The 16,600-nt window shown below is 36.0% G+C and overlaps 1 protein-coding gene across 3 annotated transcripts in view; it reads right to left on the bottom strand.

The window, feature by feature from the left end:
- SCAF4 (SR-related CTD associated factor 4) overlaps positions 1–16,600 on the bottom strand; it is a 58,273-nt gene that overhangs the window by 12,033 nt on the left and 29,640 nt on the right. For 2 of the 3 annotated variants that reach the window (XM_025449733.3, XM_049104528.1), the window contains exons 8-19: positions 13,834–14,006; positions 13,135–13,243; positions 11,399–11,563; positions 10,795–10,880; positions 9,945–10,135; positions 8,718–8,818; positions 8,175–8,288; positions 6,880–7,036; positions 5,338–5,495; positions 3,440–3,605; positions 3,271–3,357; positions 2,927–3,118 (exon numbers count right to left, since the gene is read on the bottom strand). In XM_025449733.3, the coding sequence (XP_025305518.3) occupies positions 2,927–3,118; positions 3,271–3,357; positions 3,440–3,605; positions 5,338–5,495; positions 6,880–7,036; positions 8,175–8,288; positions 8,718–8,818; positions 9,945–10,135; positions 10,795–10,880; positions 11,399–11,563; positions 13,135–13,243; positions 13,834–14,006 (1,699 nt within the window). The remainder of the gene's footprint in view (positions 1–2,926; positions 3,119–3,270; positions 3,358–3,439; positions 3,606–5,337; positions 5,496–6,879; positions 7,037–8,174; positions 8,289–8,717; positions 8,819–9,944; positions 10,136–10,794; positions 10,881–11,398; positions 11,564–13,134; positions 13,244–13,833; positions 14,007–16,600) is intronic. The other variant, XM_049104529.1, reaches the window with a different exon arrangement.

A 16,600-nucleotide genomic window follows, 5' to 3' on the forward strand; every position in this document is an offset into this window, starting at 1 on the left:
TCAGTTAAGTCCCAAGGATAGGTTCATCTTCCCTTGAAAGAAAACTATCTGAGTATCATGAGTGAGAATACAGATATTATGCTATTTCAAAGAAATACCATTATGACTAACATGTACTTCCCTCAGTAAGCCAAGTGATAGTACTTGAATATGTGTGAATTTCTGACTTGGTCTAATCTACCATGAAAATATAGGAGTCAACTATGTCAAGATACATTTTTTCCCCTAAAAAGTTTGCTTCCTTTGCTAACAAATAGAACAGTTTAAAATGAATCATAGCTAAAGTACTATAATGAGAATTACAAAGTATAGATCTTCTTGTTTAGATATTTCAAATATGACCCAAGACACTCCTTACCTGTAATAAGCACCTACCATCACCAATGGCCTACCCTGTGGCAGGTCCCACATCAGTCGTTTTATATACATAAGCCCACAGAATCACAACACCCTGGTGTGTCATTTTTATTCTTTTTTTTTTTTTAAACAGATGAAGAAACTGGAGTTTCATATCATCTTCTAGGCTTAAAGTTTTCTGGTACAGCATAGCATTTCTTTTTATTATCATAAGAGAAAACATTAGAGCACCAAGAAGAAAAGTTGAAAGCATCTTAGAATTCTAATATTCTATTACTTGGTTAACATATCAACAATATCCCAACCTAATTAGTAATCCTCAGTGCCGCAGTATTACATGTGATTACTGCATTTTTTAATCAAAATGCTGGAACTGTGATTCCTCTTTTGGATAAATCTTCCTTTATTTGCACACACATTAAAAAGTCTCCTTTCTCTAAAGCTAAAAATTTATGGGATATTCAAGATTTCTAATTGAAGGAAAATGAAAGGTTTTCTTTCTCATGACGGAAACTCAACTGTTATTTTAGTTAAAAGTACTTATTTTAACAAAACAGTTTTCATTTTTATGTCATATTTTGATCTTTCCAGACTTAGGACAGCCTTTAATTTCTAAATTTTATTTTGAAAGTTATAGACAAAGATCATCATCAGAAGTATAACAGCCCTGCACTGAAAACCATCCATCTATCTGTTTACTTAAGTAAGAAATGTCCCTCTCTCATGAAGATTCTATTCTAGTACGTATTTGGGAGAGAGAAGGCAGTAAAGACATACAAAGAGGGATGTCAGGTAATGACAGATGCTAAGAAATATAATTATTTTTCTAGCAATGCTTAACTTCCTAAGTTTGTTTTTCGAGGTCACCAACTTTTGATCTGTGCTTTATCTTGTTTCACATGTTAGATGCAGAGTTTAAATTATGCATCTCAGTAGTGATAAGAAGTAAAGGGCAGAGTCTTCAAGACCTAAATGTTAAAAATTAGAGGCAGGCTACTTATTCTTCAAGGTTATTTGAAAGTAGTGGTTATTAAACTCTTGAGGATGAAGAAAGCTTTCATTCAGTAAATTTACTAACACCAGAAAAAAACCACAAATGCATGCCATTTTGTAAGGAGTTTCAGGTGACCTAATATCCATGGATGCTAGACTAGGAAATTTCATTACAAAGAGAATTCACAATCAGAGTGTCAGTGTGAGGTGGAGGAAAGGGGCTATCAGAAAATACTATCCAACTCAGATTCTGTGATTCCTATGCAATCATCTTATTACAAATATGAAAAACAAAATGCTAACAAAACAGATCCAAAGACTTTAAGGTTTCCTGGCTCCTAGAACAATGTTCCTTCTACTACATGATTTTTCATTATGGTGTAGACCTCTTAAGCAACTTCCTCATTAAACAAACTACTTCTTATCATTATGAGGACTACTGCCACATTACTGGTGACAAATTTTAATCCCAAATCCTCTTTTACCATTACCAGGTCTGTGTACTAAGGGAAATAAAAAGCAAGTTTATTATCAGACTAAGCTCAGTCTTAGAGAGGTCAGAAGACAGCATGCTATTTGAAAACAAATTGATTTTTATTATAAACGTAGTATATGCACAAAGTAAAAATTTCCAACAGCACTGAAAGGTGTAGGCGAAAGTGAAAGTCCTGCATCACAAACTAATGTTCAATAGTTCTACATCTCAGAGGCAACTAATGTGCTCTTTCTCACCTTAAAAAAAATCTAAGATTATGAAAGCACACATGTGCACATACATATACCTCTGAAAGAAAAAATGGGCTCACAGGACTAGAATGTTATAATACGGAGGATGAATTAACTATCCATTAGGGGAATCAGGTGTTAATGATACTTGGCAAAACCACTTCAAAATACAGTAATTTATTTAAAAGATGGTCACCGTAACAAGTATATGAAATAAGCATTTATAATTCAAGCAAGCAAGGGTAAAGCCTCTTAAAAGATGTAAACAATCTAAATCATACTTCCCTTGATTATAGTAAAATTGTGGGTAAAGAGTACAACAGATAAGCTAGCAAGAGAAAATTGAGGGGTGAGAAAGCATTGCCTCAGACTGTACAACTGTCACTCAGACAATAAAGCCATTTTATTACAATGTATCAGAGAATTTCTTTGCTAGCCAACAGAGAATGCTGCCACAGCCCAGGGTTTTATAAAAATTGGTCCAGACAGGAAAAAATTCTAAGTTGTCAAATAAGTGCTATCTCTTAAAAAGCTGGATGTCTGGGGTTATATCAATCACAGACTTCGTAACCAATTCCTTCTCAGAGATTCATCACTTTCCTATACCAAATTAAGATGTACAAATCCACACTTTTCTTCAGGACAAACAAACATGATTTCAACTTTGAGGTTGTCTCTTGGGCTACTCTTGGTAAAGACCAAGTGCACATATTTAAGAGGAAGATCTTCCTCAAAGAAAAATATCAGTCTCACAGAACATTTTATCAATGTTAGTTAGCATTATTTAAAAAAAAAAAAAAAAAACCTAACTTGGGTGGGGGAAAAAAAACTGATAAAAAAATTAACTTACCAAGAAGTGAAACAGGCTGGGTTACAGGAGGGGTGGGCAGATTCGTGGGTGCAGCAGGTGGCACAGCAGAGCCATACATTTTCACACTGTCACCAGACTCGGCGTTTCCTCTAGCCCCAGACACCACTGTTGGAATGGGATTTCCAATAGATAAGTCTTTTGTAGTGTCTTCATTTATACCAGCGATAGTAGCTAAGGAATATAATTACATCAACATGTGAAGCTGAATAATTATCTCCCCAGTCAACATTCTTTTGCCATACTATACACCCTATATTGGTCCATTCTCCCTCCTACTCCCAACTCCAAGAGGACGAGTGAACACAAAGGAAAAACATGCTTACAGTTTGGGATGCTTATTGGTGGAGTGTGAGGAGGAGGAATGGATACTGGTGGAGTTATAGGAGGTGGGGGTCCAGGAGGAAGGAAACCTAGAACGAGAAAAAAGTCAATTTATGATGTGTACCTTATTTTGGGCCCTAAAAAAATGTCGTCTTAAACAACTCAGTGTACCTGGTGGCAAATGCATCGGATTAAATCCTGGGCGCAAAAATGGTGGAGGAGGTGGTGGAGGAGGAACACCAGGGCCAAAACCAGGAGGGGGAATGCCCAAAGGAGGTGTGAAAGTGGGCGGCTGAAGAGCACCAACTACAGGAGGACCAGGCTGATGTGGTGGGACCTGAAGACAAAGAAAAAATAATGAAGACATGTTCCCATCCATATGGTAAATGGAGATGAAGAAAAGATCTTGTTAAAAAAGTTATTTCTAAAATTGTGCTTATTGTGTGAATACATTTATATAATAACAGATGGTAATTAGTGCCCACTATAAATAACAGAATTCAAATTTTTGTTCACTACTCTATGACAGCAAATTCACGTTTTATCTCATGAGCATCGACTGGTGTTCTGAGAATATGGTATGTTAAAAAATCCACGAAAAAAAAAAAGTTCCATGGTAAAGGTAAGTGTGAGAAATGCAACTCTAAAAGCTACCTGGCAATTTACAGTGCTTAAGATCACAGATTCTCTACCTCCTCCCCTTTTTATTTTTATTTTTTAATTTTTATTTATTCATGATAGTCACAGAGAGACAGAGAGAGGCAGAGACACAGGCAGAGGGACAAGCAGGCCCCATGCACCGGGAGCCCGACGTGGGATTCGATCCCGGGTCTCCAGGATCGCGCCCTGAGCCAAAGGCAGGCGCCAAACTGCTGCGCCACCCAGGGATCCCACCTTCTCCCCTTTTAACTAGCTTTGTGACCCTGAGGTATGTTATTTGGATTAAAGAGATAATACATGTTAAGTGCTAGTGCCTGTCACTTAAACACCCCAAAAATGTTGCTATTAAAAAAAAAAAAAAAAAAAAGAGAGAGGATCAAATTTAATGCATTAGTCAGATTTCTTTAAATGAGTGATGCTATACATTGAATCTTATTTAGAGCCTGTGCTGGATGGGCATGTCCAAAAGATCAATTAAAGAATTTGCCAAAAAAAAAAAAAAAAAAAAAAGCCAATGTAGGAAATCAAGTTTATAAAATATGACAACTAATGTATCAAAGCATAGAATTTCTCCTTACACAGGGAAAATCAAGGGGCGAGGCAACCCACTTTTGTGATAGCTCAGATTTATCTGATTCAGATTTAATCTGAAAAAAGTGAAAAAAGGTACAGGAAACATGCTGAGTATTTAACATACGTTATCTCATTTAATCCCCACAACAGCTCTGACCTAGGAACACCAGAGCCAAAGCCAAGAAAGAAAAGGGATTCTGTGCATTTATAGATAGGAAATTAAAACTTAGATTAGGTGACTTGCCCAAAGTCACCTTTGGAGCAAATGTAGAAAATGAACAGTGGAGCTGGGATTCAAACTATGTTCTGTCAGAATCCAGATTCTCTCCTCTGAAGTAACACACTGACCAGATAGCAGAGGTTTAAAAATATACCTTTATGTTAAATGGCCATTTATTTAAAAATTTCATGATAGCACCACAAATTGAAAATTAAGAAATTCTCAAAAAACACCTCTTTTCCCCTCAAAACTGGGCTTACTGGGATAAATACTTTTCAAGTCTCCTCAGAACATAAAAGTCCCCGAAGAATATAGAGATCCAATAAAAGAAAACAAGAGGAAGACAAATATAAAAAATGCTATTAGGTTTGCACCTCAAGTCTGAAACACAATGAATAATCTAGATAGATGTAAGGCAATATGAATTTATTTTGATTTTATTGTTTATGAAAAAATATGTTGAGTTTATAAACAGTTAAGTTCAACACACTAAAATATGAACTAATATGCACATTTATGTACTCATGTCTTTGAACATTAATCTAGACATACATCTAAGTTTCAGAAAGGTTTATCTTTCAGACACAAGTTTAAATAGTGCTCCAAATATTCTTACCTGTGGAGGTGGCACTGTTATAGGTGCAGGAACAGGAATAGGAGGGACAGGCACTGGTAAAGGTTTAGGTATGGGTGATACTGGTTCTGTATGTGAGGTTTCTGCCCCTCCATTTTGAGCAACTTCATTTTCATGCTTCTTGGGAATTCCTTTCCAATCTATGAGAGTTAAAGAAATTTAACAATACAAATTTAGCATTTTCAGTTTATATTTTAAATCTAGAAATTATTTTTTAAATGCTGATTATATAAAAACCAGCAGCATGATTATTATTAAAGAAATACCTATGGGGCAGCCCAGGTGGCTTAGCGGTTTAGCACCGCCTCCAGCCCAGGGCGTGATCCTAGAGACCCGGGATCGACTCCTACATCAGGCTTCCTGCATGAAGCCTGCTTCTCCCTCTGCCTGCCTCTCTCTGTCTCTCATGAATAAATAAATAAAATTTTTAAAAAAAAGAAATTCCTATGCTTACAAATATTAATTATTTAAACGAATGAACAATAACAAGCAAAAGAATGCCAATTTTGCCTGTCACACAATTGGTAGGTATTCTTTTACCTAAGTATTATATATATATGTATTAATTCAGTGAATTCTCCTAACCATCTATAAGTAGGTTCCATTATTACTCCCATTTTATATATGAGGAAAACAATTTGGAAATCAAGGAAAACAAGGTCACATACCAATAAGTGGCAGAAACGGGACTCAATATATACTTATCTGGCTTGAATCTATGGTCTTAACCACAATAGTGTACTGTCTGGATTAAAAATTCCGGGAGGGAGGAGTAAGGTTCTTTTTACTCTCATAGAAAGCTTGACACACAGGAGAGTCTTGATATCTATGCCTGAACAGAAACCTTACCCTACCCTTAAGTGAAAGCATCACGCACTATGCGGAAAGAGATCAAGGTATGGGAATGGCCCAGCATTGTTCCACTACTTTCTGGCTCTCGAACCAACTCCGTTTGCTTGAAACTCCTTTAATCACTTACTCTCTTTTGCCATATCACCCTGCACTCCTCCTTGTCCACCTCTCTATCGATCTCCAGGTCATGCCCACACCTGCTGTTTTCCCCACTATAATCCTACTGTCTGTCAATTTGGCATTTTTAATATTCAGGCCACAAGTAACTATACATATTTACTCTCGACTGCTTCTCTGAACATTTAAAGGCTTTCAAAGAAATTACTATGAAGCACTGAATTAAAACACAGTACCAGTAATGTTCACTTTGACTCATTTGATACATTAGAGATTTTCACAGTGAAAAATCCTACTTAAGATCTATTTACACTATAATGATTAACACAATTAGTATTATTTATGTCTGAATTTATCATACTAAATAGAAGTTGTATTAAGGGCAAAGACTGTATCTGTCTTATTTACCATTGTTTCCTCAGTTTTTAATGGAGAGACTGGCACATAGTGGTTACTTGAGAAATCTCAAAAATCACTTCCTATTGTGAAGTACATTTTTCATATGTACAATCAAGAAAATAGATGAATCTTAAGAGAAATTAAATACTGCTTTACCTGGATTAAGTGTATCACTGTCCAACATCCCTCCTTCACAAAAACTCTCCAGTTCTTCAGGCTTGACTTTGTCCCATGGAATATAAGTAACACCCAGTTCTACATCCCAATACTGCTTATAATCTGCCTTTATTCCTTTGTTCAAAGCCCAGGCAATCTACAGCACCAATAGTTAAATATAAAAAGAAAGGAAAGGAGAACATCAGTTTTGAGAGTTAACTGTTCCTCACATTTCTAATCACTCAGACCTGACCAAAAGAGCAAAGCAATCTGGCCTCACTATCCCCAGATTTCACTTTGACGTGAGGAAACTGGTTGACCTTTTCTCCTACTTTGTGCGAATTTAACCAGCATTACCCCCCTTATCCACTCCTCCAATCACTCACTTCTCAATTAGCCAAAATAAAACTTAGAGAAAAGGAAAATAATGTTATCAGGAAGAGGCCAAATGAAGTTCCCTGCACAGCCCAGCATACTGGGGACCACGTCCCAAAGTCTTGGGTAGCTTAGAATTTACATAAGATCAGACAAAAATCCTTTTGCAGTGCAATCAAAGGGTAGAGCAGAGTGTTATGACACTGAGGAAATGTAGACTCTGGCCCCTAATGGAAGAATATCCATGTACCTATATCTTTTTCTCTATCCCAGTGAGTATTTTAAATAGCTTATTCTAAGAATGAGATAGCAAACTTTAAAAATGTATAAAATCCAGAAGCACCTGGCTGGCTCAACTGGAAGAGCATGTGACTCTCAATCTCGGGGTCGTGACTTAAAAGCCCCACATTAGGCATAGAGATTACTTAAATAAAACTTTAAAAAATGTTCAAGACGTATAAAATCCAAGAAATCTTGAATGACAAAATACTTTACTAAAAGACATTATATTGGGCAGCCCCAGTGGTGCAGCGGTTTAATGCCGCCTGCAGCCCAGGGTGTGATCCTGGAGACCCGGGATCAAGTCCCACATCAGGCTCCCTGCATGGAGCCTGCTTCTCCCTCTGCCTGTGTCTCTGCCTCTCTCTCTGTGTCACTCATGAATAAATAAATAAAATCTTAAAAAAAAATACATTATATTAAAGCACAAATAAAAATACCTTGATGAACCTATCTCCATTTTTTGTTAAAAAATGAAATTCCACAAGAACCTAACATTTAAAATGTTAACATTTAGGAGATAACCTCTTTAAAAAAGATACATAGGAAATACCTCAGTGTCCAAAATTAGTTTTTAGAAAGCCAAGCAATATTATGTGTTAAAATTTTTAAAAAATGAATTATAAGGTATAAAACTGTACCTTTATGGATTTCTGGTTCACTTTATAGTTTCCTCGGCTCAGTTTCTGCAGGGCACGATAAGCATCTTGCCTATGAACCATAACAATATAGGCACAACCTCTGGGAGGAATCATCTGCTCCAAAACATTTTAATATTATAAAATATAACAAAACCAAAGAGCAATAGAATAAATAATAACCAGTTCCAACAACCCCCACTCTCCTGCCCCCCTCTCCCCACCCCACACCAAGACAGGTTCTATAATCCGAAGTTAACTTATCCTAAACTGGCAATTCAAGTTTGGTCTCAACTGCCAATTTTTAATAAACTTACAGTTCTCCAAGCTTTGTTAATATAGTTTTCTAGAAAAGGGTTTCAAATTAAACTTGGTTACCTAAGAAATGTGGTTAAATAGAGAATTCTAAATATGGACTCAACACCTACACTAGCCACATCTTCTACAAAGCTGGGCAAATGTAGCTTGGGTCTCAACTTCTTAATTTCATAAAATGACATTAATCACACCTGTCCACTGTCATTACATAATTTAATAAACACTCACATTAATTGATTCAATTGGACCAAACTCTTCTAGGAGACTGGCAACATCCTGTTGAGTAGTCCTTTTGTCCAGCTGTCCCACCCAGAGTGTAGTGCTACAAACTTAAAATAAAATTATAATCATAAATATATACATATGTGGTAATAAGCACTGTAACTTTGTACAATAAAAAGAAAACCACTGCAGAAAAAAAAAAGCACAAGTCACATGATACTATAAGGTTAAGTTGTAAATCCTATATACAACTAAAAACATTCTAAAAAACTGTGGGGAACGCCAGGGTGGCTCAGTGGTTTAGCACCTGCCTTCAGCCCAGGGCATGATCCTGGAGTCCCGGTATCAAGTCCCACATCGGGCTCCTTGCATGGAGCCTGCTTCTCCCTCTGCCTGTGTGTCTCTGCCTCTCTCTGTCTCTCATGAATGAAAAACAAAACAAAACTGTGGTAGTACTTCCATAAATGGAATAGGATAGTGAACAACGTAAGAGTTGAAAAAATCTGGCTCATTTGTGGACAGATCTAAAGACTTCATCTATGAAAACTCGGGCCAGAGGTGCAATAATCTGCCCAAGGTCACCCTTGGCAAGTGAGCAGCAGAAGACCTAATCCCAACTCTCTCAATCAACAACCAGCCCACACTTTTCTCCACTAATACCACTGTCCCTTACAGACTACCAAGCATACCTGAATGGTTTTTCTCTTATGCTGTGTCCTAGGTAATAAGCCTCCTGGAATCAGAGGCTTTACATATGCTCTACTTGCATTACAGATTAAAATTTCAATAATAACTATAACAACTACTTCAATAATAACTAGTAAATCTCAATAATATAACATACCTTATTAAATTTTAAATACATGATGAGATTCAGGAGATAATGCAAGCTAATATATTCTGTAAGCTAAATCTTTATAAAAGTTAATCTGGAAAAAAATAAAATTTCTCCATTATGTATAGGAGAACTAGTTAATTGCTTTCCATTTCATACATTAAATTCAAGACATTACTTTATTCCTTACCACTGTTTGGTTCACTCCTTATTACTGCCTTACATCTAGCTTAACCATCAAAGCAAATTCAAGGGTGTACCCCAAAGCACAAACAAGAGACAATAAAGCTTTATTATTATTTTTTTTAATAAAGCTTTATTTTACTAACAGTTATAAAACATTTTAAACCCAGGACATGAAAAAAATAATTCAAGTTTGAATGTAAAGGTTAATTTACCACTCGCAGTTTCTGGTTTGATTTGAGGAAGCCCTTTTTGTCGGCGTTCTCTTTCTTTTTCTCGATCTCGCCTTTCTTGGGACCGAGATCTAGGAGAATGCCGGCGTCTATCTCTGGACCGAGATCGAGAACGTCGATGACGGGACCTTCGAGATCTAGAGCCAGATCGAGATCGCCTTCTTTTTGGTGACCTAACATTTTCATGAGGTGGAGAATGGATAGAACATAGAGAAAAAACTGAAAATGTAAGCAGGTATTAATCTGAGAAAGAAAAAATGTTAACTAGGTAGTTTAATGTTTGGATATGTAATAATTCAATAGCAGAGAATTTGTTAAAAAATTTTTATATGTTGTAAGTTAAAAAGCATGCATGTATTTTAAATGAGGTTGCTAACTTTTAAGTGTCTCTCATCTTTGATAACTCCACACTATGGTTAATTATGTACTTGGGAGTTTAAGAAGCTAACTGTCATCATTGAGAAAAATTGCTTATTGGTATCTATTTTTTCAGTTAACTTCTTTTCTGCAACAACTAAAAATATTATGATTATAGTATTACTAATTACCTTTTCACTTTTGTTGGCTGATAAGCTTGTAAAGCAACTTTGAATACATAGTTTCTATCATTTTAAGTATACATGCATGCAGGCATTGGAGCAACTCAAGGGGAAAAGCATGGGTAAGATGACTGACCTTAGTTTTTTACAGAACTACTTCTACTCCCACTCTACACATACAGACATACAAATATACCAAATGTTATTAACACTGTGTATCTAAAAATAATCCCATTTTCATTTTAATGTCTCCTAAAACATACAGGATTGGAAAAACATTTTTTATCAATTACCTGGATGCTGACCTAGATCTTGACTTTCTGTTATCAGACATGTGCCGCTTAACCTCTTGAATACAAGGCTGTTCTACTTCCATTTCCTTTAAAAATAAAAAACAAAAAACAAAAACAACCACACATCATTAAATGAGAAAACTGGAAATTAGAGAGGCAAGATGACAACAAAATCTAAAAAAAGTTAAATTACAAATCTCTTGCCTTGACAATTTTTTTCTACTTGCTTGACACCACATTACTACTTTAATGACTGCTTCCCATCAGTGAGGAAAAAATTTTTTATATGGTTCACAAAATTAGAAGAAACACTTCTTGACTTCTAGAAACTCATAGAGGTTACATACAATGTTACTAAACCATTGATTACAGTGGTGAACCAGGCATTGGTTAAACATTCTATACTCTATCTCAGTCCTCACAGAATCCTATGGAAATGGGTGTTATTAATACGACCACTTTTCAGATGCTTCAGGCACAGAGAGGGTGAATATGTGGCCCAATGAACAAACTTTCCTTCACATTTAAAAATGAGGATCACAAGCAAACAGGCAGGAATCTGTACATTAAATCAAGGAAAAACAATTTGAGAATAAAGTTTTACCTGATGTGCCTTCTGTGTAAGTGGTTCATTTTGTGCCTGGAAAGAAGCTTGGAAAGGCTGCTGCACGGGTGGAGTTGGAGGAATCACAGACTGAGCCATGGGAGGAAATGGAGGTGTAGGAAGAAGGCCAAATCCTGGCATCTGTCCATTAGGAGGAAGTGGAACCTTTTGTTTTTTAAGAAAGTGTGTGAGTAGATTTTAAATAACAGATATCAAAAATAATTACGAAAAATCCTTAGTTACTTGATATAAAACTAAAATATCTTCAATAAATTTGATCAAGGAAAAACTATGTAGTGACACCCAATGATTAACCATTTCCATAGGTATAATATATATTTGAAGAACTGTTACATATCTAAGTACACAGGCTAAAAATTCTATAACTTATTTTTTAAATTATGAATACACAGGCTTGACTTTATATATTTAAAGACAATTGCATTTATATGAGGAACAATGTGACAGACTAAAAGTCAGAGAAGTACTGCATTGCAAACTGTCTCCCTTCAACTTCAAAGGCCTTTTGGGAGGTAGAGTGGCACTGATGTACAGGTTCATACTTTTTAAAAATTCCAAGGGGAGTTTCAATTAACATGCCTACTTTTAGGGTTTAGAATACCCTAATAATAAACCACAACATAACACATTTCTGCATGTGCCATTCCAATACTGACAATATTAAAAGTATAATTACAGGGGTCCCTGGGTGACTCAGTCGGTTAAGCGTCTGCCTTCGGCTCAGGTCATGATTTCAGGGTCCTGGAATCAAGCCCTGTGTCAGCCCTATGTTGAGCTCCTTGCTCAATGAGAGCCTGCTTCTCTTCCCTCCACCCCCATGTCCCTCCCCTACGCTCATGCTCTCTCGTTCTTGCAAATAAATAAAATCTTTAAAGAAGTGTAATTATTGTCACAAAGTATTCTTTCTAATTTATTTATAAGCTTTCAGTAACTGTTAAACATATTTTAAACAAGCTTATAAAAGACTTCCCAAACTTCATTCATCAATAAGTCATTAAAATCACAGTATTAACTTCCTGTTAGCAAATTACAGAATGGACCAAACATAATACACATAAGAAGATGAATATGCTCTGAAGAGATTTCTGAGAACTCTTTCTAAACCAAGACTATGAAGTAGTTATTTCCCAAGGCTGGTTATAAAAGAGAATCTACAGAATTTTAATACAGATTCTTTAGATTTGACTACAGTAGTGGATCCCTATACCTCTATAATTTAGCTGTGTAGTCAAGTTTAGGAAATTCTAAATAGAAGATCTGCTGAAATAAACCCAAAAAACAAACCCTTACTAACTTGAGGTTATCCAGAGTACTTTGTTCCTTTCACTGCAGATTTCACAAACCATATTCCTGAATGCTGAGAACTAAAAACCCTTTTCAGCATCTCAACATTTACACCAAAAAAGGCTCAACACAAGAGAGAAAGAGCTACACCATTAAGCAAGCCAGGTCCCTGAAACAGAACTATAATCTCTAAATGATTTTAACAAAAACACCTATTATTAAATTACAAGCATGTAATATTTAGTATGCTTGTTTTAATTAAAGCTTTAAAAAAAAACTCAAATCAATTATATACTCAACAGCTTTGATTGCAGCTGCAGTACTACTTAGCCAAACACACAGCTAAATATAATGGTCTGTGAAGTGCAATCCATATGCTCTAATGAATAGATTTTCACTTTAAAACTCAGCGGCAAGAAAAATGTGTATACCTGATGGTGCACTGGATCCTGCTGTATTGCCATAATTCGAGGCTGAAACTGATCCATATTTTGATGTTGTGTATATGCTGGCTGCTGCATGCCATCTCCAGGAAACCCACTAAAAAAAGATGAGCAATCTTTTTATCCATTCAAAAACACATAAGATTCTAAGCCACATTTTTATACCAGAGACATTAAGAATGTGTTGTTCAGAAGTCATTAATAATCAGTATCTTACTGAATCATGTACTTGCCTACACTGATTTATACATTTACCATTGTTCCCAAAATAAAAGCCATTTTTAACTATAAATCTGGTAGGATCTCCTCCCCATTCAAGTGAAGACCGTATCATAATTTTAAAAAACAATGACTATGTGAGTCCACTTACACACATTTTTTTGGATATAGTACAGTATTATAAATATATTTTCTCCTCCATTATTGTCTTAACATTTTTTTTTTCCTAGCTTACTTTATTGGAACACAGTATGTTAATACATATACAAGCTGTGTACAGGTTCGGCCTCTGGTGAACAGTAGGCTATGTTTTGGGGAGCCAAAAGTTATGATGTGGGTTTTCAATTCTGGGCAGGCTGGCACACCTAACTAACCACCATGCTGTGCAAGGGTCAAATGCACTTGTGTTATACCTTATAATGATTCCCAAACTCTGTACCCACTGAGGAGCGCAGGAAAGAAACTTACAAGGGTGCCTGTGGAGGGGAAGCGGCAGGTGTGGTGGTGGGCGCGGTGGCGGTGGGCGCTGGAGGAGCAACCGCCACAGTAGGTGTGGCGGTGGCAGTGGCGGCGGCATCTTCCTTCTTTGATTCTTCCACAGCTTCTGGTTCATCATCATAATCAAATCTATCAAGTAGCTTCTGGAATAGGTATATCAATATTTTAAAACTGGTATGTGGGGGGACATGCCTGGGTGGCTCAGTCAGTTAGGTGTCTGCCTTTTCAGCTAAGGTCATGATCCTGGGGTCCTGGGATTGAGCCCTGTGTTGGGCTCCCCGCTCTGTGAAAAGTCTGCATCTTTCTCTGCCTAACCCCCATAATCTCAAATCTTAAAAAAAAAAAAAAAAAAAAAAAAAAAAGATTTAAAAATTGGGATTCGGATACACTACACAAGACTGATAAAAACAAGGGATGTTTCCTAACATCTGTGATCCAGCACACTGTCATATACCATCTCACGTTCCCACTCGCCTCTTAGGATCTTGGTTCACAGACAAACCACTGCCACATAAATGCCATCTGAAAAAGATTTTTTTATTCTGCTTTTCTTCACCAATTAGAAGAGCAGTATTTTCTTTCTGATTATTTTGTGTATGGTTATTTTGTTAATTTAGCAATATAAATATGAAAATACTCTCTTTTACACACTAAAAACTTTTGGAACTTTGCATGCATGAAAATGGGTATACATTTTCAGTTAACTGTAAAATGTACCAAGACCATCTTATCTAATTAATCACTATAAATGCCTAAAGAAAAATGTCTGTATGCTGGTTGCTCAAAAACATGCTGAGAGGACCAAAAAAAAAAAAGAATGGCATAGACAGGGACATGAAAAACTTACTACCTGGGCACTAGTTTCTTCCTTAGGACTTCACAGCTCATGTCAGATTACCAGAAACAAGGAGGAGAGGGAGGAGAGGGAGGGAGGGAGGGAGGGAGGGAGGGAGGGAGGAAACCCCGGCACTTCACAAGATCACGTGTCTGGAAGAAGAGTCATTTAAAAATAAGATGACCTCTGTTCAGAAAGGGAGGAAGGGAACACTACAAACACCTACTACTACTTCTATTACTACCTACTGTGTTTAAATACCTACATATGCTATTTCATCACACAAGCCTGCAACATAGACGAAGTTTAGATATAGTTTCTTCTTTTTACAGACAAGGAATCTAAGGACCAGGTGATTAAGAAACATTACTAGAGCTGCAAAGTCAGCAAATGGTAGAAACTAGGATGTGGACACTACTTCAAAACTCTCAGTCCCTGGCATTCAACAAGCAGTCTTTTCCCTCAAGCTGTGCCCATTCTGGCCATAGATTTTCAACTTCAAATTCCTAAACTTACGTTGTTCTGTCTAGAAATTATGATTCTACTTTACTGGACAACAGATTCCTAAATTAGAAAGGAAAGTCAAAAAAAAGAAAAGAAAGAAAGGAGGAAAGGAAAAGGAAAAGGAAAAGGAAAAGGAAAAGGAAAAGGAAAAGGAAAAGGAAAGGAAAGGAAAGGAAGGAAGGAAGGAAGGAAGGAAGGAAGGAAGGAAGGAAGGAAGGAAAAGAAAAAGAAAGAAAGAAAGAAAGAAAGTAAGTAAGTAAGTCTCCTTCTTGGACAACACTTTTTCTTTGTAATTCTAGGTCATGTCATTAAGTTATTGTAACTGAGCGATCTGATTATGACCCAGGCAGACACCTTGTTGTTTTACATACACTGGCATATCTAGCCCTCACAGCAACAGTTAAGTGTAGGCATTACCATCACTACTTTACAGTGCTGCACACTGAATATATAAGTAACTCAGCATCAAGACAGAGTCAGTGACAGGAGTCAAAATTAAAGCTCAGATTTAGATTGTCTAAAAAAAAAGCAAAACCTTTGGTCTTTGACATTTATCATCTATGGATATGTTCTTTAAAGTTTTTGGATTTCTACCTATTGCTTTGGAAAATGATTTGAAGCAATCACAAAATTAAACTGAGATCTAAAAAGACATTTTTTTGCTTTTTAGGAAACTGAACATCTAGGAAGCAGCCTAAATGAATTGTTTCCAATCAAGCTGTTCTACTAGCTTAAAACAGACCTTTTACTCACAGGAAAAGCAAAGATTTTACTTTTCTAAATTTCACATAACTGACAAACACTGACCAACCAACTCACTTGAGGTAAAATAGAGGAATTACAATTCAAATTAAAAACAACGACGAAAGGATTCCATCAGCATTATTGTTATTCAACTTTTTTGGTTGTTATTCAACATTTTTGGAAGTCCTAGCCCCCAGTACATTAAGAAAAAGAAACAGGCATAGATATTGAAGAGGAAAAGTCATATTTAGTAGCTTTCCAGAAATCTGAGAACATCAACTAGAAAACTAAGTGTTTAATGTCATGACCATTTAAAAGATAAAAGAAATGAACATGAAAAATGACTAAATACTCTGGGAATAAATGATGCAATCAACGCATAACACTTGTATGAAAAAAGATTTTATTTTATTTATTTTTTTTGAAAAAACATTTTAATAGAGATTCTGTGTAAGCTCTTGGTACTTCTTAAATTAATCTATAAATATTAAAATTTATGCTAAAGTTCATCTTGAAAAATATGTTGTAATGGTTAATTGTATCAATTTGGCTACCTTACAGTGCTTAGCTGTTTGGTCAAATATCCATGTAGATGTTCCTGTGAAGGTCTTTTAAAAATGTGATTAACATTTATTATTTTTAAATTAACAGAAT

Source organism: Canis lupus, chromosome 31 (genome assembly GCF_003254725.2).
Source record: "Canis lupus dingo isolate Sandy chromosome 31, ASM325472v2, whole genome shotgun sequence".
In the NCBI taxonomy this organism is placed as follows: Eukaryota; Metazoa; Chordata; class Mammalia; order Carnivora; family Canidae; genus Canis; species Canis lupus.